This window comes from Gouania willdenowi, chromosome 1 (genome assembly GCF_900634775.1).
Source record: "Gouania willdenowi chromosome 1, fGouWil2.1, whole genome shotgun sequence".
Taxonomy (NCBI): domain Eukaryota; kingdom Metazoa; phylum Chordata; class Actinopteri; order Blenniiformes; family Gobiesocidae; genus Gouania; species Gouania willdenowi.
This window is the reverse complement of record NC_041044.1, coordinates 1,152,148-1,179,647: the sequence shown is the minus strand read 5'-3', so window position 1 is coordinate 1,179,647 and position 27,500 is coordinate 1,152,148. Positions and strand designations below refer to the sequence as shown.

At 41.0% G+C, this 27,500-nt stretch overlaps 2 protein-coding genes and 1 long non-coding RNA gene across 3 annotated transcripts in view; 2 read left to right on the top strand and 1 right to left on the bottom strand.

Annotated features, from left to right (window-relative positions):
* Positions 1–21,921, top strand: part of LOC114467363 (anti-Muellerian hormone type-2 receptor-like) — a 23,651-nt gene extending 1,730 nt beyond the window's left edge. Inside the window, exons 2-11 of the mRNA XM_028453624.1 lie at positions 1,165–1,359; positions 2,919–3,098; positions 3,410–3,517; positions 8,319–8,416; positions 8,496–8,717; positions 10,450–10,564; positions 10,635–10,792; positions 12,261–12,417; positions 14,000–14,136; positions 21,625–21,921. Coding sequence (XP_028309425.1) covers positions 1,165–1,359; positions 2,919–3,098; positions 3,410–3,517; positions 8,319–8,416; positions 8,496–8,717; positions 10,450–10,564; positions 10,635–10,792; positions 12,261–12,417; positions 14,000–14,136; positions 21,625–21,735 — 1,481 coding nt within the window. The 3' untranslated portion in view covers positions 21,736–21,921. The remainder of the gene's footprint in view (positions 1–1,164; positions 1,360–2,918; positions 3,099–3,409; positions 3,518–8,318; positions 8,417–8,495; positions 8,718–10,449; positions 10,565–10,634; positions 10,793–12,260; positions 12,418–13,999; positions 14,137–21,624) is intronic.
* Positions 4,750–27,500, bottom strand: part of LOC114467611 (uncharacterized) — a 27,055-nt gene continuing 4,304 nt past the window's right edge. The window contains exons 2-3 of the long non-coding RNA XR_003674531.1: positions 14,657–14,659; positions 4,750–4,870 (exon numbers count right to left, since the gene is read on the bottom strand). This is a non-coding gene — a long non-coding RNA (uncharacterized LOC114467611). The remainder of the gene's footprint in view (positions 4,871–14,656; positions 14,660–27,500) is intronic.
* The window catches only part of stx3a (syntaxin 3a), a 13,849-nt gene continuing 13,645 nt past the window's right edge, over positions 27,297–27,500 (top strand). The window contains exon 1 of the mRNA XM_028453959.1: positions 27,297–27,326. Within this exon, the coding sequence (XP_028309760.1) occupies positions 27,297–27,326 (30 nt within the window). The remainder of the gene's footprint in view (positions 27,327–27,500) is intronic.

Here is a 27,500-nt window from a genome sequence, read left to right as displayed (position 1 = left end):
TGAAGTACTAAGTTAATCAAAAATATGAATCATTGATTACTTATGGAAAATTATATTTTTATTTTATATCAAATTTGGGTGAAATATCCTTAAATGTTGTCTGTACAAGATTTAGACAGTGGATTACTCAAAAAGTACTTAATATTATTCATGCAAGTATTCTATGAAGTACTAAGTTAATCAAAATATGAATCATGAACTACTTATTTTACATCAAAGTTGGGTGAAATCATCTTAAATGTTTTTTGTTTACCAACAGCTCTGCAGGGCGGGCTCATTGTGATTACCGTAAGTGTTGGTATATTCGCGCACAAGAAAACAACGTGCGGCTGATTTGACTAAACAAACGCGAACCACGGTTGTTTTGACCGCAGTCCTAGACTGGTGTGGAACAAAAAGAGGCAAAATGTAGAGAAAAAAGGAAACAAGTGTTATTTATTGAGTTAAATGGATGAAAAGTGGAAAAAAGATTAAAGAATCGACAAATAAAAGTGTCAAAAAGTCAAATATGGACAAAAATTGGGATAAAGGGATATTTATTGGCAAAATGAATCTAAAGTCTGAAGGAAAAAATAAAACAAAAAAAGTGTAATTTTTTTTGGGAAAAGGGACAAAAATGGGACAAAGGAAGTTGCAAAATGACCGAATAAATTATTTTGTCTTTGAGATTTTGCCAGTTTGTAGTTAATTTGTTTTTTTTTTTTTTGTCAATGTGTGTTTTAGTTATTTTTTGTGTTCTTGTTGTTGATTAGAGTTGACATTGATGTCATTACCGTACATACCATGTACCATTAAAGCAGTATTTTGGATGGTTTATTATGTATAATTAGAGTTGGGGGTCTGTAAGTGCTGAGTCATCCTGTGTTTGAAATTGTTTAATAAAAGAACAGATATATTTCTTGACTTTATTGTTGCTTTTGTTAAAGTGTGAATGACACTAATGACACCTTATTCATGCTAATGAAAGATGTCATGGCATAATATTGACAGTATAATGTCAGCCTTTATGTAAATAACTTAAAATAAAGTGTTCCCAGTAGAATATATCAGTTCTCTTTACTCCTCTGCTCATTACGTCAAAGGATGTTTTTGTTCATTTTGTTCTTCTTCACATCCTGATTTACTGAAGCTGGTGTTACGTGGGTTTGTTTGTCCTTTTCACAGAATGGATCTTCATCGTATGCACCTGCAGCAGAGCTTCTGTTCCAAAGAGACGCTGCGTGTACCATGTGAGCCCCAGGAACCACCAATACACCCAGGCTGGCAGGGTGAGCGGCTCCGTACAGGTGTGTGAGACCACCAGCTGCTGTGTGGGTTTCTTCTGGATGATGGATGGACAGCAGAAGGTGGACCTCCAGGGTAAGAACCACTACTAAAGTACACGTACTTCATTAAAAAATGACACAAGTAAAAGTATTGAAGTTATTCTCTTACTTGAGTAAAAGTAAAAAGTACCAGTACATGCTACTAAATGTATTTAAGTAAAAAAATAAAACAACTGTCCTTTCAATAATAAGACAAGGTTTTTAAATCAGCAAATTCTATATCTTTTAATTTTTTAAAAACTTATAGAAAACTGTGTAAACAGAAATAAATTCAATCTGTTACTTTGAACACCTGAAGAATTTAGGACTCATAATAAATAAAATTTGTAAAGAAAATGTTTCAAGAAAAAAAAGACCAAATAAACCCAGAGTTTTTGTTGGTTTGCGTCTTTTTACGTTGTGACGTCATCTTCAAAGATTTTAAAAGTAACAAACTCATTTTTAAAATGTGAGGAATAGAAATAGATATTTGTATAAAAAAAAGTAAAGAGTAAAAGTAAAAAGTCTACAAAAGAAGAAATACTCAAGTAAAATATAGATACCAGCAGAGGTGATAAGTAACAAAGTACAAATACTTCGTTACTGTGCTTAAGTAGTTTTTTTCCGGTATCTGTTTATACTTGAGTATTTATTTTTGGTGACTTTTTACTTTTTTAAAAGACGCAAACCAACAACGTGCTAACATGGAGGATACGCTAGTGCTAGTCAACATGCTAACATAGAGGATAAGCTAGTGCTAGTCAACATGCTAACATAGAGGATAAGCTAGTGCTAGTCAACGTGCTAACATGGAGGATACGCTAGTACTAGTCAACATGCTACCATGGAGGATAAGCTAGTGCTAGTTAACGTGCTAACATGGAGGATAAGCTAGTGCTAGTCAACATGCTAACATGGAGGATAAGCTAGTGCTAGTCAACGTGCTAACATAGAGGAGAAGCTAGTGCTAGTCAACGTGCTAACATGAAGGCGAAGCTAGTGCTAGTCAACGTGCTAACATGGAGGATAAGCTAGTGCTAGTCAACGTGCTAAAATGGAGGATTAGCTAGTGCTAGTGAACGTGCTAACATGGAGGATAAGCTAGTGCTAGTCAACGTGCTAACATGGAGGATAAGCTAGTGCTAGTCAACATGCTAACATGGAGGATAAGCTAGTGCTAGTTAACGTGCTAACATGGAGGATAAGCTAGTGCTAGTCAACGTGCTAACATGAAGGCGAAGCTAGTGCTAGTCAACATGCTAACATGGAGGATAAGCTAGTGCTAGTCAACGTGCTAACATGGAGGATTAGCTAGTGCTAGTGAACGTGCTAACATGGAGGATAAGCTAGTGCTAGTCAACGTGCTAACATGGAGGAGAAGCTCGTACCAGTCGACGTGCTAACATGGAGAAGAACCTAGCGCTTGTCAACATGCTAATGTGGAGGAGAAGCTCGTGCTCGTCGACGTGCTAACATGGAGAAGAAGCTAGTGCTAGTGAACGTGCTAACATGGAGGAGAAGCTAGTGCTCGTCAACATGCTAACGTGGAGGAGAAGCTAGTGCTGTGTGTGTACAGGTGTCTGTTGCTAACCAGATGTTTTTTGACTGTTTCAGCGTGTGACATGTACGAACAGTCTTGTCCAGATAAGAGCTGCACGTCACATCCACACTTCAACAAAATTATCAAGTGTGTTTGTAACACGGACTTCTGCAACAGCAACATGAGCTGGAGCTCTGAGGAAGAGGAAGAGGAAGAGGAAGAGGAAGAGGAAGAGGAAGCTGTAGGCTCACCAGGTATACAATGTTTATTTACACAAACCTTTCTGTAACTGTGAGCTACCACTTTAAAAAACACTTATTAAATACTAATTTTTCACTTTATTGTTTCATTTCCATTGATTAAATGAAAATATAATTAGATTTTATGGGAAAAACACTGATTGTAATTGGAAAAAATATTGGTGAACATATTCATAATTAAGTTGTAATTAAAGATGTATAATTGAAGATGTAATGGTAATCAAAAAATGTAATCATCAAGTGTGTGTGTGTGTGTGTGTGTGTGTGTGTGTGTACATGTACTAATGTGTGTGTTCTTTCTACAGATGTAACCATGAGAACCACTATAGCTGTGCTGCCCATGGTTCTGCTTTTTCTAATGGTGTGTTTTTGGACTGCTGCCAAAAGAGGGAGGAGCTTCTATCAACACACAAGTAAGATTCTACTGTACCAAACTCAAGGCTCGGGGGCCAAATCCAGCCCTTTGGAGCCATCTAGTGTGTCCCTCAGGAGAAAGTAAGGAAGCCAAAGATAACATGAATCATTACGTAATTCACCAAATAATTCAGTTATAGATATCTGAGTCCTTACAAACATACATTCAGATCATCTGCCACACACAGGAGTTCTCAATTTGTGGGGTAGGACTCCATTTGGGGTCACAAGATACTGGGAGGGGGTCCCCAGATGCCTTCAAGAAACTAAGAATATTTTCGGACAAATTTGAGCCAATTTTTGCTCACCATATTTTAACCTATTTTCATCACTTTGTCTTGACATATTTTTGCTCCTTTTAATGTATTTTTGCTACATTTCTCCCATTTCTGACACTTCTACATCACATTTTAATGATTTTCTGCATTTTTTCCACTTTCCAGACATGTTCATCACTTATAAACCATTTCTACCACTTTTAGACCTAATGTCACATATGTTGATTTGTTATTGTCACTTTTAACCTCTTTTCATCATATTTCATGATTATGTTTTTTTTTTTTTTTGCCAATTTAACCACATTCACCATTTGTCATGTCCATTATTTACCAGTTTAAAATATTTGTTCCAATATTGACACTTTGAACTGGTTTTACCACTTTTTCTGTCTGTTTTTATCCACTCTAATTTCCAACTTTTAACCAATTTCTGTGGTTTTTAAATGTCCATTTCACCACATTTTCTACTATTTTTGGTCACTTTGAATCATTTTATTAGTGATTAAAACCAGGATTTCCATCTTTAAGATGACTATAATAATAATAATAAACGTTCTTGGATAACAGTGGATATTATTCAGATGAATAAATAAATGTGGTTATCACAGATTCATAGAACAATGGACCATCATTTTACTGACTTTATGGATGGACCCCAAAAATCTCTCCCCTTTATTCCCCCTTATAGATGGTCCTGTCTCCACATGACTGTTCTTCAATGTTCATGTCTGTGTTCAACCACCTTCAGCTGCAGTGGGGGTCCCCACTCTCTGAGACCTTTATTTTGGAGGGTCCCTGCTCTCTGGGACCTTTATTTTGAAGGGTCCCTGCTCTCTGGGACCTTTATTTTGAAGGGTCCCCACTCTCTGGGACCTTTATTTTGGAGGGTCCCTGCTCTCTGGGACCTTTATTTTGAAGGGTCCCCACTCTCTGAGACCTTTATTTTGGAGGGTCCCTGCTCTCTGGGACCTTTATTTTAAAGGGTCCCTGCTCTCTGGGACCTTTATTTTGAAGGGTCCCCACTCTCTGGGACCTTTATTTTGGAGGGTCACGGCCTGAACAGGTTGAGAGCCACTAATGTAACTTCAGAAATGGACACATTATAAACTCTTCAGTAGTTAACTGTAGTGTTATCTACTATGAGTTCTGTAATGTAGCTTCTCTCTCCACAGGCTCTTTATTTTACGTCCTTGTTTTTCCTCCATGAGACGTTTGTTGTTCTTGCTCAGCTGTGGAATGTAGTCTGTGACCTTGGTCTGTATCACCCCCTGAATGAATGAATGCTGCCTGTATTGTTTGAGTGACCTTCATCACAATGGCCACGTTTACATGTGAGCTTTAATTATTCTTTAAGGCGGAATAAATGTCCTTACCACTGGCTTTTTGACAGTTTGAAGGATCCTGTCCATCGGCTGCTGGGTCTCTCCTTATTATGCACCTTTAAGTATATTTTGATCATTTGTTAGCCTTGGTTTGGTTCTTTATGTTCAAGCCTGGTTTTGTTGGCATTATATCTTGCTTTCTACACCTTTACGACAGTGTCGCCTCCCACCTTTGCGTCACAGCGTGAATGGCTGTAACACAAATCCAAATTTGGTGCCTGGTTTATTCCATTTTTAATTCCGAATTAGATAATTCCTCTTTCTTGTAAACACTTCACTTGCTTAATTCCGCTTTAAGTTAATTCTTGTCATTATGCGCTTGCGACTTGCAGCGATGACGCACTGGTGACGACATAATCCAAGATGGACTCCAGCCTAGAATATTTAATAAGAGCCTTAAAAGACATGAATATAATGAAAAGAGTGGATGGACGGAGGCATAAACATGTGGACATCATATCTCCTGATGAGGACCTTAGGCAGGATGCAAGGTGTCCCTGTTCTCAATGCAGGGTAACAAATGACCTCCTGTCAAAAGTTTATGAGGCAGCAGCCCGTATGGGGCGGATAGGGAACTCTATGTCCCACCTCCTGCTGGCTCTCTCAGCCTCCCTGCCAGAGGCCTCACCTGACGCTTCGGTGCACGGCCTTAGCAATGCGTCCCTGCAGGCTTGTTCACTGATGACAAGAGAGCTGGGGCGGGTGATATCCACACTGATCCAGGCTCACTGAAGCCAGCAGGAGGGTCCTTTGCACTGTGCCAGTGGAGCCAGGAGAGCTGTTTGGATCAGCAGCTCTGGAGGTTCTTGAATGGATTATCTAGGCTAGGCAGACCAGGCAGCAGCTCTCTTGTCTCAGCAGGAGTCTGCCTGCCCATAATAGGCCGAGGAGTACTGTGGTTCCTTCTCAGCTCCGCTTTCAGTCCCCAGCTGGCACCAGTTCTCACCAGCCACCTCAGCGCCCGGCACGGCATCCTAGCCAATGGACAGCTCAGGACTTTTGGGTCCCCGATCGCCAGCCCTCCAGGCAGCCTCAGACCTGGGGCTCAAATCGGCGTCCCCCCGGTGCCTCTCGCGGCCAGGGGGCCAGGCCCTGAGACCTTGGGGCCAGGCTGTCAGCTGTTTTTCCCTGAAGCAGCTCAGCTATTGGGCTGCTTCAACACCGGGTGCTTGGGTGGTCAAGACGACAATCATAGGCAACCCGGCAAAAGCCCTTGCTCTCGACCAGGAGCTGTCTGCCCTCTTGGTCAAGGGTGCCATCGAGCCAGTAGACCCTGGCTCAGCCCGGGGGTTACTACTCAATGTACTTTCTTGTGACAAAGAAGGATGGTGGACTTCGCCCTATTTTAGATCTGCGGGGTCTCAACAGGTTTCTGAAGGTCTTGCCCTTCCATATGCTCAGCACGGTGGAGGTTCTGCGTGCTGTAGGCAGGGGAGAATGGTTTACGTTCATAGACCTAAAAGATGCTTACTTTCACATCCCCATCTTTCTCCAACACAGGCAATTCCTCTGTTTTACCTTTCAAGGCCGTCATTTTTAGTTCAGGGTTCTTCCGTTTGGCCTCTCCCTCTCCCTCACACCTGGTGAGTGTTCACCAGGTGTGCGGAGGCAGCACTGTCTCCCCTTCAGTCCCAGGGCACGAAGGTCCTTCCCTAGCTGGATGACTGGCTGGTGTGTGCGCCATCACAGTCACAGGTAAATGGTAAATGGACTTGATTTTATATAGCGCTTTATCACCACACTGAAACAGTCTCAAAGCGCTTTACATATCAGCTCATTCACCCAATCACTCTCACATTCACACACCAGTGGGACAGGACTGCCATGCAAGGCGCTAGTCGACCACTGGGAGCAACTTAGGGTTCAGTGTCTTGCACAAGGACACTTCGACACATAGTCAGGTACTGGGATCGAACCCCCAACCTCTCGATCAGAAGATGACCCACTACCACCTGAGCCACGGTAGCCAGGTAGCCAGGGACACCGCAGCACTCGTTTCCAATGTGACCCGGTTGGGCCTCAGGGTGAACCCTGTGAAGAGCTGCCTTACCCCTCCCCAGACCATCACCTTTCTGGGTGTGGATCAGGACACTGTGCGTATGAGAGCATATCCATCCCGTCTGCGGGTGGACAGCATACTGGGCCTCCTTCCCCTCCTCTGGGGGGCAGGAGGCTCCCTTATGTCAAATTCCTCCAACTCTTGGGGAAGCTGACGTCAGCCGCATCTGTCGTGCCTCTAAGTCTATTGTCAGTATGCCCCCTCCAGAGGTGGCTCAACAGCTTCCACCTAGATGCAAAGTGGCACAGGCACAGGACACTCAGTGTCTCAGCGATGCTTCACTACACTGGCCCAATGGGGAAAGCAGTCATTCATTTTAAGAGGTGTGGCCATGGGCTTGATTCCTGCCCGCCGCGAGATTGTCACGACCGATGCCTCCCTCTTGGGTTGGGGAGCAGTCTGGCAACACCAAACAGCTCAGGGGCGGTGGGCCGCTCGGGTCTGCAAACACCACATCAACATCTTAGAGCTACGGGCTGTGCACCTGGCTCTGCCGCGTTTTCTGCCAGGTCTCGGGGGAAGCATGTCCTTGTGCCTTTGGACAACATCCCAGCAGTCTCTTAAATAAACCATCAGGAGAGCACCAGATCTGCCCGGTTGCTGTGCGTAGCCCGGGATCTCTTGACTTTCCCCTATTTTGAACACAGAAAATGTACATCAAAGCTTGTCTCTCTGGTCAAACATTCTTTGGTTGTTCTGAACACATTTTCATTTTTTTTTTGTCCTTTTTTGTGTAGGATTTATTCTCATCTGCAGTCATTGTTGTCTTTTTTATTCCTCCTCCTCTCTATCGTTGTTCGTGTCGACCTTGTTCCCTGCATTACCAGACGTTGTTTGCGTTCCTCCAGTTCAAAAGAAAAGTTCATCTTCTTTCGAAGTATCTTGATATCTTCAGAAAGTTTTCTTAGCATACGAAGGATTAGAAAGGCACAAACATATAAACATATATATATATATATAACATATATATATATATATATATATATATATATATACATACATATATATATATATATATATACATACATATATATATGTATATGTATGTATAGATATATATCTTATGATAATGTTATTCTAGAGGAGAATCCTTACTGTGATGTCAGCGTTAACCCTCAGTGCTCCTGTCAGGAACCAAACCCGTCTACCATTGACCACGCCCTCATTGAGCTCCAACAGGTACACCTCTCCTCAGTTATCACATGCTTTAGACACGCCCCCAGCTTTAACCTTTTACCTCCGTGCTAATGTCTTCCAGGTTGTCGGTAGAGGTAATTTTGCCACAGTTTTCCAGGGTACATACAAAGGTTTTGCTGTTGCTGTGAAGTGTTTTCCTGGAGGGCAGGAGGAAAAGTTCAGAGCAGAGAAGGAGGTTTATGAACTTCCTCTGATGAAGAACGCTGGGATCGTCCTCTTCCTCGGCTCTGGGACCAAACCACACGATACCAGCTTCTTCATCGTGATGCAGTTCGCTGAACATGTGAGTGTGAGAATCGACTGAGAACATGGTTAGAGCCAGAGGTGATGTATGGATTACCCTTAGCCACGCCCACAACACGCACACACACACGCACGCGCACACACACACACACACACACACACACACACACACACACACACACACACACACACACACACACACAATATCATAATATTATTATTATTGTAAAAAAAAATCACAGCCAGATATTTTCAACTTGTTCACAGTTATTTTAGTGAACACAACCGATATAAACTCATGATCCAACTGAATAAATAAATAAATGAATAACAAGCAAAAACAGACAAAACAAAACCACAATGCTTTTTAATAACTAAATATTATAGTAAATAACGTGTGCGACTCAGAGTGGAGCATTTTTGTGCCCCCCGAAGTTTTCTTAATGCTCCCCCATTTAATACTGCCTGGCACTGACTCTGGCCTCCCGTGCGCCTCGTCCTCCAGCAGTGCCTGATAAGCCACTGTGCGTCTTTACGCATTGTGTGTGCGTTTCTTTTTATAACAGCTACAGGTGTTGTAGCTGATTGATCAGCAGTTTTGTGCAATGATCATGTGATTTTTATTACAATTATTATTATTAATATAAATCTGTATTTGTAGGTGTGCACACGTCACCCTGGGGCATCAGTATCATTGAATCCTCCTTCAGCTCATTCCACCTAGAATGTTCTATAGACTTTATATAACATACTGTACACATTTCTTGCTTTCAGAGGTGATTTATTGGATGCTCTGACACATTGGATGTGTTGACACAAGCAAAAAAAGGTTAAATTTAATCAAAGTAACAGTACTTTTACTTAAGTAGATTTTTTTCTGTACTCTTTCCACCCCTGCTCAGCACACTGTCACTATCACATTAAAGCTGATATCCAGAGTTTCTGAGAAATCTGTTTATGTATGATTCTTTTAAGATGTGAAAAAATCTCTAACTAGTCTTTTACTATGATCTACTGCTGGTGGTCATTCATATACATTAATGTATATAAGTCCCTCCTTCATCCTATAGACCCCTATACAAAGGGAAACGATCTCTGAATGCACCCAGCCAATAGGCTTCTACTTCCTGTTTTTGAGACTGTCAATCAAAGTGAATGTGGAACTGTGCACGGAAACAACAACAGCAAACATGTAAATATGATTATGGCTCTTACCTGATGCATAGAATCAATGTGACCTGATGCGACCTTCTTATGTTACGCAATACGCGTGCAAAAAAGTAGAGGTGTGGCTTCTGGTAGATTGGCAGAGGCAGTGGGAGGAAGTGATGCTCTTTAGGGCGGGACATCGAGACGTTTCTCAGAAAGTCTGGATATCAGCTTTAACACCTACCTTTCATCTCATTAGTATTATTTTAAATGAAACAAAACTAGTCAACTTGTCTAATTTACAGAAAAGCACCAACGCCATTATTACCTGTTTACCTGTCTGTCATTTGGTCTGTGGAGGAGGGGGAGGGGCCAGTGCACAGCAGATCACAGAAGAATACTCACAAGAACTCAAATAAACACCCTGATAGAAAAACATCTTTAGGGGGAATAATGCCGTAGAGAGTCGTTTATATTCTTAAATAAATGAAAACAAATTGGACTCTAGCAGAAAGAAAAGGACCTTTTCTCATGCAGGACAAAAGGGGAGGAGCTTGAGCATCACTAAGGGTGTATCTGTCTACCTGTTCGTACCTAATAATCACCATTTCTTTGTGTTTCAGGGTTCTCTTCACTCCTTCCTGAGCCAACACTCCATCAGCTGGACGTCAGCGTTCAACATGTGTCTGTCCTTATCTCAGGGGCTTTCCTATCTGCACTCTGACCTTCAGCTCAACGGTCTGTGTGTGTGTGTGTGTGTGTCTGTGTGTGTGTGTCTGTGTCTGTGTTGATGTTGTCTGTGTTCCAGGTGTTCACAAACCATCCGTGGCCCACAGAGACCTGAGCAGCTCCAACGTTCTGCTCAGAGCAGACTTCTCCTGCGTCCTGTGTGACTTTGAAGACTCCGCTGTTCTGTGTTCCTGCGTAGGACGTCAATGGGGGCGGAGCCACACACACAACGTCCAGGTGCCACGCCCTGATATATTTAAAAACCTACTGTTCTGTTGTTCAACTCCTCAGTGGAGCACTGTGACATATGCAGGGAGCTTTGGAGCATCCATTCAACCCCCAAGAGAAAATAAAAATGACAGAAAAAACAGGAATGACTGTGAATTAAACTCAACAGTATTTGCAGATGCTGCATGATTGCAGTCATTTTTAATGTTAAACTTAAAAAAAAATATCTAAATTCTTACAAAACCTTACATTTTTCTAAAATTATTGCATAAAATTTCTCTTAATTTAATAGCAATGTTAAAGTTTAGACTGTAGGAACTGATGTCTGTCACATATTGCTTGGATATTGCCAGTTTCTTACATATTTAGTATTTTATGTATATGTAGAAATACAAACTAGGGCACAATAATGTTGAAATTACATATTTTCCCGCATAAAATCTACGGCCCACGTGAGTTCAGTGACGCTTCACCATTTACGTTGTGAAGAAGAGTTGCACAACCGAAGAAGAACCAACCTAAAGTCTCAAAAGTTTGGGACCATTTCACTAAAATCTCATACTGCAAGAAATTAATTCATATAAATATATATATTGTACAGTTACTGTGTTTTATGGCACTTCAAATTAAATATCTGTATTTTATGCACATTATATTAACAATTGTGGGGACAGATAAATGTAAGAATATTATTATTCCATCTGCTCCTTTCTGATCATGAAAATGTATAAAACAATGAAAGTGTGAACCATATGTGGCTTGTACAACTATATGCATTTTCATGAAAGGAATAAAGAAATTAATTTTATTTTTTCAAATTAATTTGGGAAAATTGTAAAGAAAACGTCTGACCACTAGGGGGGCAATGCATTTTGTGCATATTTGGAGTCATGTGTGTTTTAGGATTTTATTGTGTTCTTGATGTAATTTTGTGTCATTTTTTGCATTTATGTTGTCAATTTGTGCATTTTTTGGGGTCATTTTCTACATTTTCTTGTCATTTTTTATGTACTTTTGAATTTTTGTGTATTTTGCTGTCAATTTGTGTGTTTTGGGAGTTACCTTGTGTATTATGTTGGGTTTTATATTACTTCCATATTCTTTAAATACAATTTTTGTTGACTTGTTTAGCGGGTCTCGCAAAATTAGACCCACATGTGGCCCCCGAGTTGCCAGTTGCCTATGTCTGGCCAAAGGCTCAGGTTTCTGTCTCCCTGTCTGTGTAGTACGTGTGTGTGTGTGTGTGTGTGTGTGTGTGTGTGTGTGTGTGTGTGTGTGTGTGTGTGTGTGTGTGTTAGTTACTTTGACATGAAAGTATTGATTGATTTGTGTAAATCACATGAATTCCATGTCACTGTATGAGTTGTGCTTCAAAAATAGAGTTTTTCTTCCACTGTAGAAGGCCTGTGGATGAAGGCTAGACATATATCACATAGATAGAGTGTAAAGGCACTAACGTGTGTGTGGTGGTCTCCAGGGTGGCCCTGCGGTGGGCACACTGCGCTACATGTCCCCTGAGCTCCTGGAGGGAGAGGTGAACCTGACCAGCAGCTCCTTCATGTTCCAGGGCGACGTCTACGCCCTGGCTCTGATCCTGTGGGAGGTCTGGATGCGCTGCTCACATCTGTTTCAAGGTCAGGTGTTCTAAAGCACTGGCTCTCAAACTTTTTAGGCCGTGACCCCCAAAATAAAGGTCCCAGAGAGCAGGGACCCTCCAAAATAAAGGTTCCATAGAGCAGGGACCCCCACTGTAGCTGAAGGTGGTTGAACACAGACATGAACATTGAAGAACAGTCATGTGGAGACAGGACCATCTATAAGGGGGAATAAAGGAGAGATTTTTGGGGTCCATCCATAAAGTCAGTAAAATGATGGTCTATTGTTCTATGAATCTGTGATAACCACATTTATTTATTCATCTGAATAATATCCACTGTTATCAGGAACGTTTATTATTATTATTATAGTCATCTTAAAGATGGAAATATTTGTTTTAATCACTAATAAAATGGTTCAAAGTGACCAAAAATGGTGAAATGGAATTTTAAAAAACCACAGAAAATGGTTAAAAGTTGTAAATTAGAGTGGATAAAAACAGATAGAAAAAGTGGTAAAAATTGTTCAAAGTGTTTATATTGGAACAATTATTTTAAACTGGTAAATAATGGACATGACAAATGGTGAATGTGGTTAAATTGGCAAAAATAATCATGAAATATGTTGAAAAGAGGTTAAAAGTGACAATAATGGGTCAACATATGTGACATTAGGTGTAAAAGTGGTAGAAAGGGTTTATAAGTGATGAACATGTCTGGAAAGTGGAAAAAATGTGTAGAAAAGTCATTAAAATGTGATGTAGAAGTGTCAAAAATGGGAGAAATGTAGCAAAAATACATTAAAAGGAGCAAAAATATGACAAGAAAAATACTAATATACACAAAATGATGGAAAAATACACAAATCAAAATACAAAAAAAAAAACATGCATAAATACATAAAAAACTGCAAAGAACTACAACATTACAGGTAAATACAGTAATACAATAAAAGAAAATGACTCAAAAATATACAAAATTACAAAAACTGACAATAAAAGTACACAAAAAGACAAGAAAAACACAGAAAATGACTCCGCAAACCCACAATACTGACAAACAAGCAAAACAACAACAGAAATACACAATATGACTCCAAAAAACATTCATTTTTACAGGAAAAATACACCAAAGGACAAGAGAAATGCACAAAATGCCTCATAATGAGCAAGACAACAACAAACACATGGAATAAGAGAAAAACACACAAAAAAATACACAAATGACTCATAAAACATAAAATGACAACAACGACAGACACATTATTACAGAATAGCTCCAAAGACACACAAACTGTTAACAAAATTACACATAATGACAGGGAAATACAGAAAACAACAACATAAATACAGTGTGACCCCAAAAACACACAAAATGAGGTCAAACTGGCGACACAACCAAACCACAAACAAAGACAAACCCCTTTTATCCCCTGCATTAATGCTCAGTTTGGTCATTATTCTAATGCTCACATGAATGTTCATAATGTGACCCTCAGATCAAACTAACACATTTTTATGGTTCCCTCTGTGACAGAAGTTGCCCCCCTCCGTGATCGTGAATATTGGGATAGAAAGTAAATGTTAACAATGATATAATAGTAATTACATTATTTCTACAGATGCTGATGTTCCACAACATCTGCTTCCTTTTGAGTTGGAGTTGGGACCAAATGCTTCACGGGAACGTTTGATTCATCACGTTTGCTCCATGAACCAGAGACCCTCCATACCCCCACCCTGGGACCTGCTGCCTGAGGTAACCCCCACAGAAAAAATATGTTGCTGTTGTAATCATAGTTAACTTGTAATTAATTTCAGATTATTTACTTTGTATTTGTAATTGTCATGTAAATTCTATAAAAATTGTCAGTGTCAAGGCATGAAAATGGAAAAATATTGGCCTTTTTTTTTAGATAATGTTTTTTCCAAGATGAGGCTATCATAAGGCATAAAAATGTTTTATGGGGTCATTTATTTCAGGCTCAGTAATTGTAATTAGTTAAATTTAACTTTAGTAATTGACAACATAATTTCATAACATAATTTCATTTCAGGGAAAAACAGTAATTGTAATTTTAATTGTAATTGGAAAAAATGCAGGCCACCGTAATCATAATTGAGTTGTAATTGAACATGGAGGAGCATTACTTGCGGTGTCCCCCAGGGGTCGATTCTAGGACCAAAACTGTTTCTGTTGTTTATAAATGACTTGATTGATTTATCAACTAATTTAAACTTTATATTATTTACTGACGACACCACAATATTGCAGGTACTCACTACCACAGCATAATTATACAAGCTTTAAAGAATGGTTCACTAAACATATTAAAGTGGACATATCATGTTAAATCCACTTTTTTTTAGCCCTTAAATGCATTTTGTTGTTTATTTAGAGTGCTTAGAAGTTCAGAAAAGTTCAAATTAGTCTCTTCAGGTGCTCCGTTAATATCTTTATTTTCTGTTTTGCTCATATTTTTCAATCTGTTTAGATTTTTCTATTCTCTATTACGTTTTTTGAACAATAACGTCACAGTATTTGCAGCAGAACTGCCAAATTAGGACATCGACTCCAGGCCCAACACTTCGAGCAATCCGCCATTTTTATTTCTGGCTTTTATTTTGTAGTCCAAGCTCCAGGATGTAGAAGTTACGAGAGGATAAGTCAAAATGTTGGGTTGTTGGATGTAGTAACCCACACGCTTCATTACACCGTCTCCCAGCATCAGAACCTTTTCAAAGTGTCTGGTTGAGTTTTATTTTTTATAGAAATGTACCACATCTGTGGATAAGGTCATTTTTGTGTGTGAAGCACTTCAATGATGACTGCTTCATCAACCTCCACCAGTATAAAGAAGGATTTACAGAAAGACTTTGTCTGGTTGAGGGTTCAATTCCTTCTATCTTTGGAGACGATGAACAGAGCACTTCGGTAAGCTGTAAATAACGCTAAAAAGTGTGATGATAAGACGTCTCTGTCATTGTTTTGTTAGCATTAGCAGTTGCACCGACTTCATATGTTAGCGCTGTGTGCTCGTTTTAGATCCTTGATGATATGGCCTACGTGATTTAATTTAAGTCTAAAGTTTTCATTAGTCATTTCATTTTGACGTTTTTGTCTTTGAAAAGACTGTATTAAAATGCATTTCGTGACGTTAGCTTGGCGCTAGCGTTAGCTCGGCGCTAGCGTTAGCTCGGTGCTTGTGTTAGCTCACTTGTTAGGGTTCTGCAGGTTCATCATCTTCATTTTCATCTCGCTCCACTGGGTCAGACTCTGGCTGGAACATGTAAGGCTGGATGGACAAGTCTAACGTTGTTGACATTTTATAAATAACCTCTGAATAAAAAGTTTATGCACCGCTACATAGCCGTATCTCTTCTATCAAACTACAAAAATGGCCGAGCAGGGTGGAGTTGAACCTGGAGAGGGGGCGGGGTATGGAGTGTCTCATTTGCATTTAAAGAGACAGCACCAAAACGAGTTGCTCTCAGAAGCACATCAGAAAAGGGGTAGAAAAGGGGTGGAGCTATAATAATGAGGAATTCAGACCCAAGCATTGCAGTTCTGCTTTATATAGACCACAACTGTATGATTTATATGTAAAAAGGAAGGATTTAAAACCATGATATGTCCCCTTTAAAACCAAAATGATGTTATTTGTAAGTATAATAATGATGTACAAATTCAAATAAAAACTGATAATGTTCAAAATGAAAGAGTGGACAAGGATAGCAGTAGTGTGAGGGGTGGGGGAGGGGCTGAGGCCATTAATGTTACGGAGGTGGAAATATGTTGACCGGGTGATATCATTGATGTGGGATTTGACAATTAGAGTGCTGTAGAGGACGACACCCAGACTCTTAACCTGTGGGGGGGGGGGGGGGGGGAGTTGTTGATTTAGATGGAGAAACTAGACTGGAACTGTTCATCGGACGGATCAAACGATAACGACACATAGCAATGGTAGCACGACAACGACTATCGAATGTATATGTGGCAAGAGATGCAAGAACCGACATCAGAACATCGTCGGGTGAAGTGGCCCCAAGCTAGCAAGGAGAAGGAGTGGCTCCAATTTGATGAAGTTGCAGACAGCATTCTGGAAGCAACTGTTAAAGGTGAAGCTGAACGACGCCTCAAGGCGACGACGACAATCATCATCAGCTTAGCAGCAGAGAAGTTTGGGCTAGCGGAGAAACGAACAGTAAAGCTCCCCTACATCATGAACAACAGAGCTAGCAAGATGCATCAGCTCAGACAAGAACTAAAGAGATTAAAGCAGCAGTTCAAGGCAGCAAGTGAAGAGGAGAAGGGACCTCTTGCAGAGATGCGCAGCTTAATCCGCAAGAGGCTGATGACCTTGAGAAGGGCAGAGTGGCACAGGAGGAGGAGGAAAGAGAGGTCCAGGAAGCGAGCTGCCTTCCTTGCAAATCTGTTTGGGTTCACAAAGCAGCTGCTAGGACAGAAGCGCAGTGGCCAACTTACCTGCTCCAAAGCTGAGGTCGACCACTACCTCAAGGAGACCTACAGTGATTCCTGCAGAGAGCAAGACCTGGGCCCCTGCAGGTCCCTAATTGATCCACCTGCACCAACTTGGGATTTCAACGGTAAGGAGCCCGCTTGGAAGGAGATTCAGGAAGTGGTCAAAAAGGCCAGAGCGAGCTCTGCTCTGGGGCCCAGTGGAGTATCTTAAAAGGTGTATAAGAACTGCCCCAGGCTACTCCACAGGCTTTGGAAGATCCTGAAGGTAATCTGGAGGAAGGGCAAAGTGGCTGACCAGTGGAGACAGGCAGAGGGTGTGTGAATCCCGAAGGAGGAAAAGTCACAGAACATCAACCAGTTCCGAGCCATCTCGCTGCTAAGTGTTGAAGGGAAGATCTTCTTCAGCCTCTTCTCGAGGCGACTGACAGACTTCCTCCTGAAAAACTCCTACATCGACACCTCGGTCCAGAAAGGAGGGATCCCAAAGGTTTCCGGGTGTCTGGAGCACACAGGTGTGGTCACCCAGCTCATAAGGGAAGCCAGAGAGAACAAGGGCGACCTGGCTGTGTTGTGGCTGGACCTTGCAAATGCCTATGGACCCATACCCCACAAGCTGGTCGAAGAGGCACTAAACAGGCACCACGTCCCAAAGAAGGTCAAAGATCTGATCCTGGACTACGATTCCAACTTTAGCCTGAGAGTCTCCTCTGGATCAACAACGTCAGACTGGCACAAACTCGAAAAGGGAATCATCACCGGATGCACAATTTCTGTCATCCTCTTTGCACTGTCCATGAACATGCTGGTTAAGTCTGCGGAAGTTCAGTGCAAGGGGCCCCTCAGCAAGTCCGGAGTCCAACAGCCACCAATCTGAGCCTTCATGGATGACTTGACGGTGACAACGACATCTGTCCCAGGCTGCAGGTGGATTTTAAGTGGCCTTGAGGAGTTGATCTTGTGGGCTCGTATGAGCTTTAAGCCAGCTAACGTCTAGGTCCCTCGTGCTGAAGAAAGGGAAGGTCACTGGCAAGTTTAGTTTCTCCCTTGGCACCACCAAGATTCCATCACTAACAGAGAAACCAGTGAAGAGCCTGGGAAAGGTGTTCAACTGTAGCCTGAGAGATGCAGCTTCCACACAATCAACGAATCAGGAGCTGGAGACCTGGTTGGCCGCCGTGGACAAGTCTGGCCTCCCTGGAAAGTTCAAGGCCTGGATTTACCAGCATGGCATTCTCCCTCGGATCCTCTGGCCCCTCTTGGTCTATGATTTCCCCATTTCAACAGTGGAAGGCTTCGAGATGAGGTCAGCAGGTTTCTCCGCAGGTGGCTCGGACTGCCGCGAAGCCTGAGCAGCATTGCCCTATATGGGCAAAGCAACAAGCTGAAGCTCCCTATGAGCAGCCTAAGTGAAGAGTTCATGGTGACCCGGTCCAGGGAGCTGCTCCAATACCGGGAGTCTAGTGACCCAAAGGTTGCCCAGGCTGGGATTGAGGTCCGGACGGAACGGAAGTGGAGAGCTGCTGTGGCCGTGGATGTTGCTGAGTCTAGGCTACGGCAGAGGGTACAGGTCGGAAAAGTGGCACAAGGAAGAGCTGGCCTGGGTAGTGGTAGAACTCCCTTTAATAAAGCAAAGAAGAGAGAGAGGAGGGCGCTGATCCTCGAGGAGGTGCGAGCAGGACTAGAGGAGAAGCGGGGCAGCCAAATGGTGGGAATGCGGCAGCAGGGAGCCTGGATGAGATGGGAGCAAGCGCTGGAGCGTAAGATCACATGGACCGAGCTGTGGAAAGCTGAGCCCCACCGAATCAAATTCTTGATCCAGGCGGTTTATGACGTGCTGCCTAGCCCATCCAACCTTTGCATCTGGGGAAGGCAGAGACACCGGCTTGCCCCCTCTGTCAGAGGAGAGGAACCTTGGAGCACATCCTCAGCTGCTGTTCGAAAGCCCTGGGTGAAGGGCACTACCGCTGGAGACACGACCAGGTCCTTAAAGCAATAGCTATTTCCATCTGCTGCGGGATTAGCCACAGCAAGAGCCTTCGCTCAGTGAAGAAGAGCATCACTTTCGTCACAGCTGGGGAGAAGGTTGCAGTGACCACCCAAAATACCTCCCCTGGCCTGTTGGCAACGACGCGTGATTGGGAGCTAAAGGTTGATCTGGGGAAGCAACTAAAGTTCCCCGAAGAGGTCGCAAAAACAACTTTGAGGCCAGACATTGTGATTACTTCAGTAGCCACCAAGCAGGTAGTTCTTCTGGAGCTTACTGTGCCTTGGGAGGACCAAATGGAGGAGGCCCATGAGAGGAAGAGGGCTAAGTACTCCGAGCTAGTGGAGGAGTGCAGGAGCAATGGTTGGCGGGCAAGATGCCAACCCATCGAAGTAGGATGCAGAGGATTTGCGGGCCAGTCTTTCTGCAGGGCCTACAAGATGCTGGGCATTGCTGGAGCCAGCCAGCGAAAGGCCATCAAGTTGGCTACAGATGCTGAAGAAGTGGCATCAAGGTGGCTGTGGATCAGAAGAGGAGAGGAGTGGCACGTAGGGTAGCGCTACCTGGGCACAAGCTGGGGCTTGATCAACCCCAGTTGGGTCGCCTGGAGGAGGGGGTCTGATTGTTGAAAGACCCGAAACCCCCTGTGATCCCAGGTTACATCACTGATGATGTGTCCAGGGGCACCACAAGGTGTATTTGAGAACTGGGATAGGTGAGAGTGAAGTTGGATAGCAACTGTTTTTTTTTTTGAGAATTTTACTAATGAAGGAGAGATTTGAGTTGGGACGGAAGTTATTGAGAATGAAAGGATCAGCAGCAGGTCTTCTCAGCGCTTATTGCAGCGCTTTATAAAGATGAGGGAACAGTTCCAGTGATGATGATGATGATGATGATGATGATGATGATGATGATGATGATGAAGATGGGAATCAGAGAGGGGAGGGAGGCTTTGACCAGGAATATGGGGAGAGGGTCCAACTGACAGGAGGATGGTTTGGACTGACGGATGAGGAAGTGTATTATTTGTGTATTTTTGTTGTTCTTTTATGTATTTTTCTTCTTCATTGTGCATTTCTTTTTCTTTTGTGCATGGTTTGTTGTCTTATTATGTATTTGTGTTTTTTTTTTTTTTATGTTTCTCTGTTAATTTATGTTTTTGTAGTCGTTTTGTGTATTTTTTGAGGTAATTTTGCATAAGCAAATTTAACTCAGAATTGTCTTTCTGCTCAGACTTTATTTGAATTGAAATGATTTACATCGTATATCGGCATTTTGGGAAAAAAATATTGAGATATGAATTTTGCTGCACATTGCCCAGCCCTAGCTCATACGACCCTGAAGGGTCAATGTATCACGTGAAAAGGTGTCAACCTTTGGAATCATTTAGATAAAAACCTAAAACATGCTGCCAGTCCACAGAAATTCTAAATACATTATAATAGAAGTGTTTTAGGGAAATATGCAAATGACATTAGACCATTTTAAAAATGTAGGTAACTCTGTAATAGTTGGAATTTATATAAATGCTATATTATGATGTAATGTATGAATGTGTGTAGTTTTTTCTGGTAACTACTTTACTGAAGTATTTATTTTTATGGCGACTTTTTTAAGCCAATACCTGTACTTTCTACTCCTTACATTATAAAAATTAGCTCGTTACTTTTACAACCTTTGAAGATGGCGTCACGACATAAAAAGACGCAGAAATTTGGTAGTTTGAGCTTTTTTCTGTTAGGCAGGTCCCTTAGTTTTATAGTTAACACTTTAGTTTTTAAATGTTAAACTCAAAGCTGCTCTGGGTTTAATTAACATTTGCACCTTTTTTTCTGGACACATTTTATTTCCATTGTTTTATTTATTATGAGTGCTAAATTCTTATTTCCATGTCCCAGTTTTTTACAAACATATGGAATTTGCAATTACTAGTGCAGTGCCTGTAGGAAGTATGTACTTCTATAGAAAAGTGGGAGGTTTAATATTTAGCACTGTAACATAGGCTAGCATATACTGTATGTAGTGATAGCCTATTTATTATTTTATTATTTTTATTATTATTATTATTACTCACCTTAGTTCCAAACGTTGCTCACTGAGGACACCTGCTGGTCAATATTTATGGGGTGTTTTTGTAGGATATTAGACCCACTTTAGTGGTTTTTAAAAGCCCTTTGTGCAGTCACTCCTGTAGATTTTACACAGCTTTCTCCCTGAGTTACCATGACTACCTGTCAACATTGAGCTGTTCCGCAAAGCTGTATTTAAGACAATTTTATGAAATAATTCATTAACAGTATCATTGCTGTCCAAACAAATTTGATGTTGCTCACCCTTGAACCAAGCAGCAGCCATGTTGAAAGTTTCAGCTCAGTCTGAGCCTGATTTACAGAGATATTTGAGGAACACACACACACACACACACACCTCTTTTTGCACGTACGCTTTGCACTAATACATGTATATAATTATTCTGCATCCCTCCTGACCTGGTTTTTATCTTTTTTTATTAATTTTACTCTTGTATTCTTGCTGCTTATCCAACTGTTTTTGTTGAGGCTGATGCAACTTCATTTTGTTCAAATGCATCACTGATGTTATGTTGAATGACAATAAAGGAAATATATCGATCTAATGTGTTTTGTAAAAATATGAATGTGAATTGTTCAATAAAACTAAACTAAACATGGATAATTGAAGACGTAATTGTAATTGAAACATGTAATTGAGTCAGGCCTGGTTGAGTCCCACTAAACTAACATCTGATTGGTTCTCAGGGATGTGATGTGAAGAGGATCCTCACTGACTGCTGGGACTCTGATGCTGACGCCAGACTAACGGCTTCCTGTGTGGTCAACTGTCTGATGTCTCTACAGTCAAACACATGACGTGTCTGTGTATCAGAGCTGTTTCCTTCTGTTTAAACTACAGTAATTAAATACAGACTCTGTCATTAATTACATGTAAATTCATCTCATAACAATATTTGACACAAGAAGCAACATTTTCCATTTTAAAAGTATGTTGGTTTATGACTGAATCAATGAAAAAATAAATGATTTTAAACAACTAAATAGTGTTTATTATTTCCATCATTGGTTACTAACATAATGTGTAATATGAATAAAGAATATTATTGCTTACAAAGCACTAACCAACATTTAACTAAGATATATTCATGCAAAACAAATAACGCTGCAACTCTTATTTTGAAGTTAACAGGAAGTTTAGTCAGTAGCAGAATGTAGGGTCGATGTGAGTTTTATGATCAAATGAGCACATGTTGATATTCAGTCATATTGTGTATTTCTGTTGTCTGTTTATTTTTCTGTTATTATGTTTTCTGTACTTCTGTATTTATTTAGTTTTCTGTTATTTTGTGTATTTTACTGTCCTAGTGTGTATTTGTCTGTCCTTGTGTCTTTTTATTGTCCTTTAATGTATTTTCTGTTATTTTGTGTATTTTTTCATTTTTTTTTAGATATTTTGTGCATTTTTCTTGTTGTCATTTTGCATATTTTTTTGTCTTTGTATTTTTTGTTATGTTGTGTGCTTTTGGGCTGTGTTTGAATTGTCATCCTACGTACAGTATACACCTACTATTCATACACTAAGAATAAATAAGTAAACCATGGACACATTTATAGATGAGGCCGACATGTTTAATATTTCTAAAGTTATTAAAACTCAAAAGATGATAATTCTCTAAAGTTAGACAAAGTGAAGAAAACTAATTGGTTTATAAACTGTTCTACAGGTTTTATTTTTACAGTCAAACAGTATCAATATGAGAAATGATCATACAATGAAGAGATTTAGCTGCAGTACTGTTAATAAAGTCTATGATTTGATCAGTTTTTTTATAGTTACATTTGAAAGTCTTAACAACCTTTTTTATGTTTTTTTTTAAAGGTAAGATTCTAGTGATTATGATTCACAAATACCTCTTCATCTACTAATGAACTGTGAGATTGTTTTACTGTAAATATCATATTACACTAGTGTGTAGTACGTTAGTGTGTAGTACGTTAGTGTGTAGTGTGTTAGTGTGTAGTACGTTAGTGTGTAGTGTGTTAGTGTGTAGTACGTTAGTGTGTAGTACGTTAGTGTGTAGTGTGTAAGTGTGTAGTACGTTAGAGTGTAGTGTGTTAGTGTGTAGTACGTTAGTGTGTAGGACGTTAGTGTGTAGTGTGTAAGTGTGTAGTACGTTAGAGTGTAGTGTGTTAGTGTGTAGTACGTTAGTGTGTAGTGTTTTAGTGTGTAGTGTATTAGTGTGTAGTACGTTAGTGTGTAGTGTGTTAGTGTGTAGTACGTTAGTGTGTAGTACGTTAGTGTGTAGTACGTTAGTGTGTAGTGTGTAAGTGTGTAGTACGTTAGAGTGTAGTGTGTTAGTGTGTAGTACGTTAGTGTGTAGGACGTTAGTGTGTAGTGTGTTAGTGTGTAGTGTATTAGTGTGTAGTACGTTAGTGTGTAGTACGTTAGTGTGTAGTGTGTTAGTGTGTAGTACGTTAGTGTGTAGTGTGTTAGTGTGTAGTACGTTAGTGTGTAGCGTGTTAGTGTGTAGTACGTTAGTGTGTAGTACGTTAGTGTGTAGTGTGTAAGTGTGTAGTACGTTAGTGTGTAGTGTGTTAGTGTGTAGTACGTTAGTGTGTAGTACGTTAGTGTGTAGGACGTTAGTGTGTAGTGTATTAGTGTGTAGTACGTTAGTGTGTAGTACGTTAGTGTGTAGTGTGTTAGTGTGTAGTACGTTAGTGTGTAGTGTGTTAGTGTGTAGTACGTTAGTGTGTAGTGTGTTAGTGTGTAGTACGTTAGTGTGTAGTGTCTTAGTGTGTAGTACGTTAGTGTGTAGTGTGTTAGTGTGTAGGACGTTAGTGTGTAGTACGTTAGTGTGTAGTGTGTTAGTGTGTAGTACGTTAGTGTGTAGTGTGTTAGTGTGTAGTACGTTAGTGTGTAGTGTGTTAGTGTGTAGTGTGTTAGTGTGTAGTACGTTAGTGTGTAGGACGTTAGTGTGTAGTACGTTAGTGTGTAGTGTGTTAGTGTGTAGTGTGTTAGTGTGTAGTACGTTAGTGTGTAGTGTGTTAGTGTGTAGTACGTTAGTGTGTAGTGTGTTAGTGTGTAGTACGTTAGTGTGTAGTACGTTAGTGTGTAGGACGTTAGTGTGTAGGACGTTAGTGTGTAGTGTGTTAGTGTGTAGTGTATTAGTGTGTAGTACGTTAGTGTGTTAGTGTGTAGTGTGTTAGTGTGTAGTGTGTTAGTGTGTAGTACGTTAGTGTGTAGTACGTTAGTGTGTAGTGTGTTAGTGTGTAGTACGTTAGTGTGTAGGACGTTAGTGTGTAGTGTGTTAGTGTGTAGTGTGTTAGTGTGTAGTACGTTAGTGTGTTAGTGTGTAGTGTGTTAGTGTGTAGTGTGTTAGTGTGTAGTACGTTAGTGTGTAGTACATTAGTGTGTAGTGTGTTAGTGTGTAGTCATTAGTGTGTAGTACGTTAGTGTGTAGTGTGTTAGTGTGTAATACGTTAGTGTGTAGTACGTTAGTGTGTAGTGTGTTAGTGTGTAGTACGTTAGAATCAGAATCAGAATCAGAAATGTTTTATTTGCCATGTACAGTTTTGAGGACAGTACAAGGAATTTGACTTGGTGGTTGGTGCACAAAACAAGCAACAAAAAGAAATAAAAGAAATAAAAACAGAACAACAAAGCACAACCCAGCAACAATAATAATAATAATAATGATAAATATAAAGGATGAGGGATAAATAAAGGATAGATAGAGAATAAAGGATAAATAGGATAAATATAAATATAAATATATATATACAGTGCAGCAGGTATCAAGCTGGTGGAGGTGGTGATCGGGTGGGGGGGGGGGGGGGGGGTTCAGGGGGGGGCTGGGGGTGGGTTCATGTGGGTGGGGGGGGAGGGAAAGAAGCTGTTTTTGTGTCTGGAGGTTCTGGTCCTGATGGACCGAAACCTCCTACCAGAAGGGAGAGATTGAAACAGTTTATGACCGGGGTGGGAGGGGTCGGCCACAATCTTTCCTGCACGCCTCAAAATCCTGGAGGCGTACAGGTCCTGGAGGGAGGGCAGATTGCAGCCGATGACCTTCTCTGCAGAGTGGATGATACGCTGCAGTCTGGCCTTGTCCTTGGCCGTAGCTGCAGCGTACCAGATGGTGATGGAGGAGCAGAGGATGGACTGGATGATGGAGCTGTAGAAGTTCACCATCATCTTTGTTGGCAGACTGAACTTCTTCAGCTGCCGCAAAAAGTACATCCTCTGCTGAGCTTTTTTGATAAGGGAGCTGATGTTCAGCTCCCACTTGAGTGTGTAGTGTGTTAGTGTGTAGTACGTTAGTGTGTAGTACGTTAGTGTATAGTACGTTAGTGTGTAGTACGTTAGTGTGTAGTGTTAGTGTGTAGTGTGTTAGTGTGTAGTACGTTAGTGTGTAGTGTGTTAGTGTGTAGTACGTTAGTGTGTAGTGTGTTAGTGTGTAGTACGTTAGTGTGTAGTACGTTAGTGTGTAGTACGTTAGTGTGTAGTGTGTTAGTGTGTTAGTGTGTAGTACGTTAGTGTGTAGTGTGTTAGTGTGTAGTACGTTAGTGTGTTGTACGTTAGTGTGTAGTACATTAGTGTGTAGTGTGTTAGTGTGTAGTACGTTAGTGTGTAGTGTGTTAGTGTGTAGTACATTAGTGTGCAGTACGCTAATTGTGTGCGTGGTTGTGCTAATTGTGTGTGTGGTTGTGCTAATAGTGTGTGTGGTTGTGCTAATTGTGTGCGTGGTTGTGCTAATTGTGTGTGTGGTTGTGCTAATTGTGTGTGTGGTTGTGCTAATTGTGTGTGTGGTTGTACTAATTGTGTGTGTGGTTGTGCTAAATGTGTGTGTGGTTGTGCTAATTGTGTGTGTGGTTGTGCTAATTGTGTGTGTGGTTGTGCTAATTGTGTGTGTGGTTGTGCTTACTGTGTGTGTGGTTGTGCTAATTGTGTGTGTGGTTGTGCTAACTGTGTGTGTGGTTGTACTAATTGTGTGTGTGGTTGTGCTAACTGTGTGTGGTTGTGCTAATTGTGTGTGTGGTTGTGCTAACTGTGTGTGTGGCTGTACTAATTGTGTGTGTGGTTGTGCTAATTGTTAGTGTGGTTGTGCTAATTGTGTGTGTGGTTGTGCTAATTGTGTGTGTGGTTGTGCTAACTGTGTGTGTGGTTGTACTAATTGTGTGTGTGGTTGTGCTAACTGTGTGTGTGGTTGTGCTAACTGTGTGTGTGGTTGTGCTAATTGTGTGTGTGGTTGTGCTAACTGTGTGTGTGGTTGTACTAATTGTGTGTGTGGTTGTGCTAACTGTGTGTGTGGTTGTACTAATTGTGTGTGTGGTTGTGCTAATTGTGTGTGTGGTTGTGCTAATTGTGTGTGTGGTTGTGCTAACTGTGTGTGTGTGGTTGTACTAATTGTGTGTGTGGTTGTGCTAACTGTGTGTGTGGTTGTGCTAACTGTGTGTGTGGTTGTACTAATTGTGTGTGTGGTTGTGCTAATTGTGTGTGTGGTTGTGCTAATTGTGTGTGTGGTTGTGCTAACTGTGTGTGTGTGGTTGTACTAATTGTGTGTGTGGTTGTGCTAACTGTGTGTGTGGTTGTACTAATTGTGTGTGTGGTTGTACTAATTGTGTGTGTGGTTGTACTAATTGTGTGTGTGGTTGTACTAATTGTGTGTGTGGTTGTGCTAATTGTGTGTAGTGTTTTGAAAACACAGGCTATGTTTTGAAAATCTTGCTTAAACAATCTAAAAAAAACAGTAAATGTGACTCTGTTATGTTGGGTTTTTTCCTGAATTATTCCACTGAGTTTCATCAGGATTAGATTAGTTTTGGTCATTTAATCACAATTATTTTTAAAAAAATGTCAGAAATTGTGACTTTATATAATATGTTATTAATGGGATTTAAATGTGTTCCAAAACTTTAAAGAGTGAACGATGATGGTACCGTTCTCTCTCTCTCTGTGTGTGTGTGTGTGTGTGCGTGTGTGTGCGTGTGTGTGTGTGTACTAGTAAACAGACTGAATGACAGACTTGTGTCTGTAGTCCTAGCATTAGCATTAGCATTAGCATGAGGGAGGGCTTTATGTCCTAATCCTAATCTTAGAGGATATATCAGGCTTAGTGGAACTGGAACTACTCTGCTCCTTCTTCTTCTTCTTCTTCTTCTTCTTTTTCTACTTCTTCTTCTTCACTCTGCTCTGCTGGATTGGATTGATCAGGTTATTGATCAGGTTATTGATCAGGTCATTGATCAGGTTATTGATCAGGTCATTGATCAGGTTATTGATCAGGTCATTGATCAGGTCATTGATCAGGTTGATGTTTTGTTTTTTAGCTCAGGAGGATAAAGAAAGCACTAGATCTAACAGTCTGTGGATCGTCTGTAACTCAGTGTTTCTTTAACTGAAGCGACCTCAGCTCACCATGAAGGACCGCCTGGCTCAGCTGAAAGAGGTAAGCTACATCTGAGGCTACACTTGCAGCACCTGCTACTACAGGGCTGTCACACACCTACACACACACAAGGTCTTACACAAGGTATAAGTAGTCCAAAGAGATTAATACATTGTTTAGTCAGATCAGTATCACGTAGATACATTGGCTACATTTACATTTACATGTGTAAAA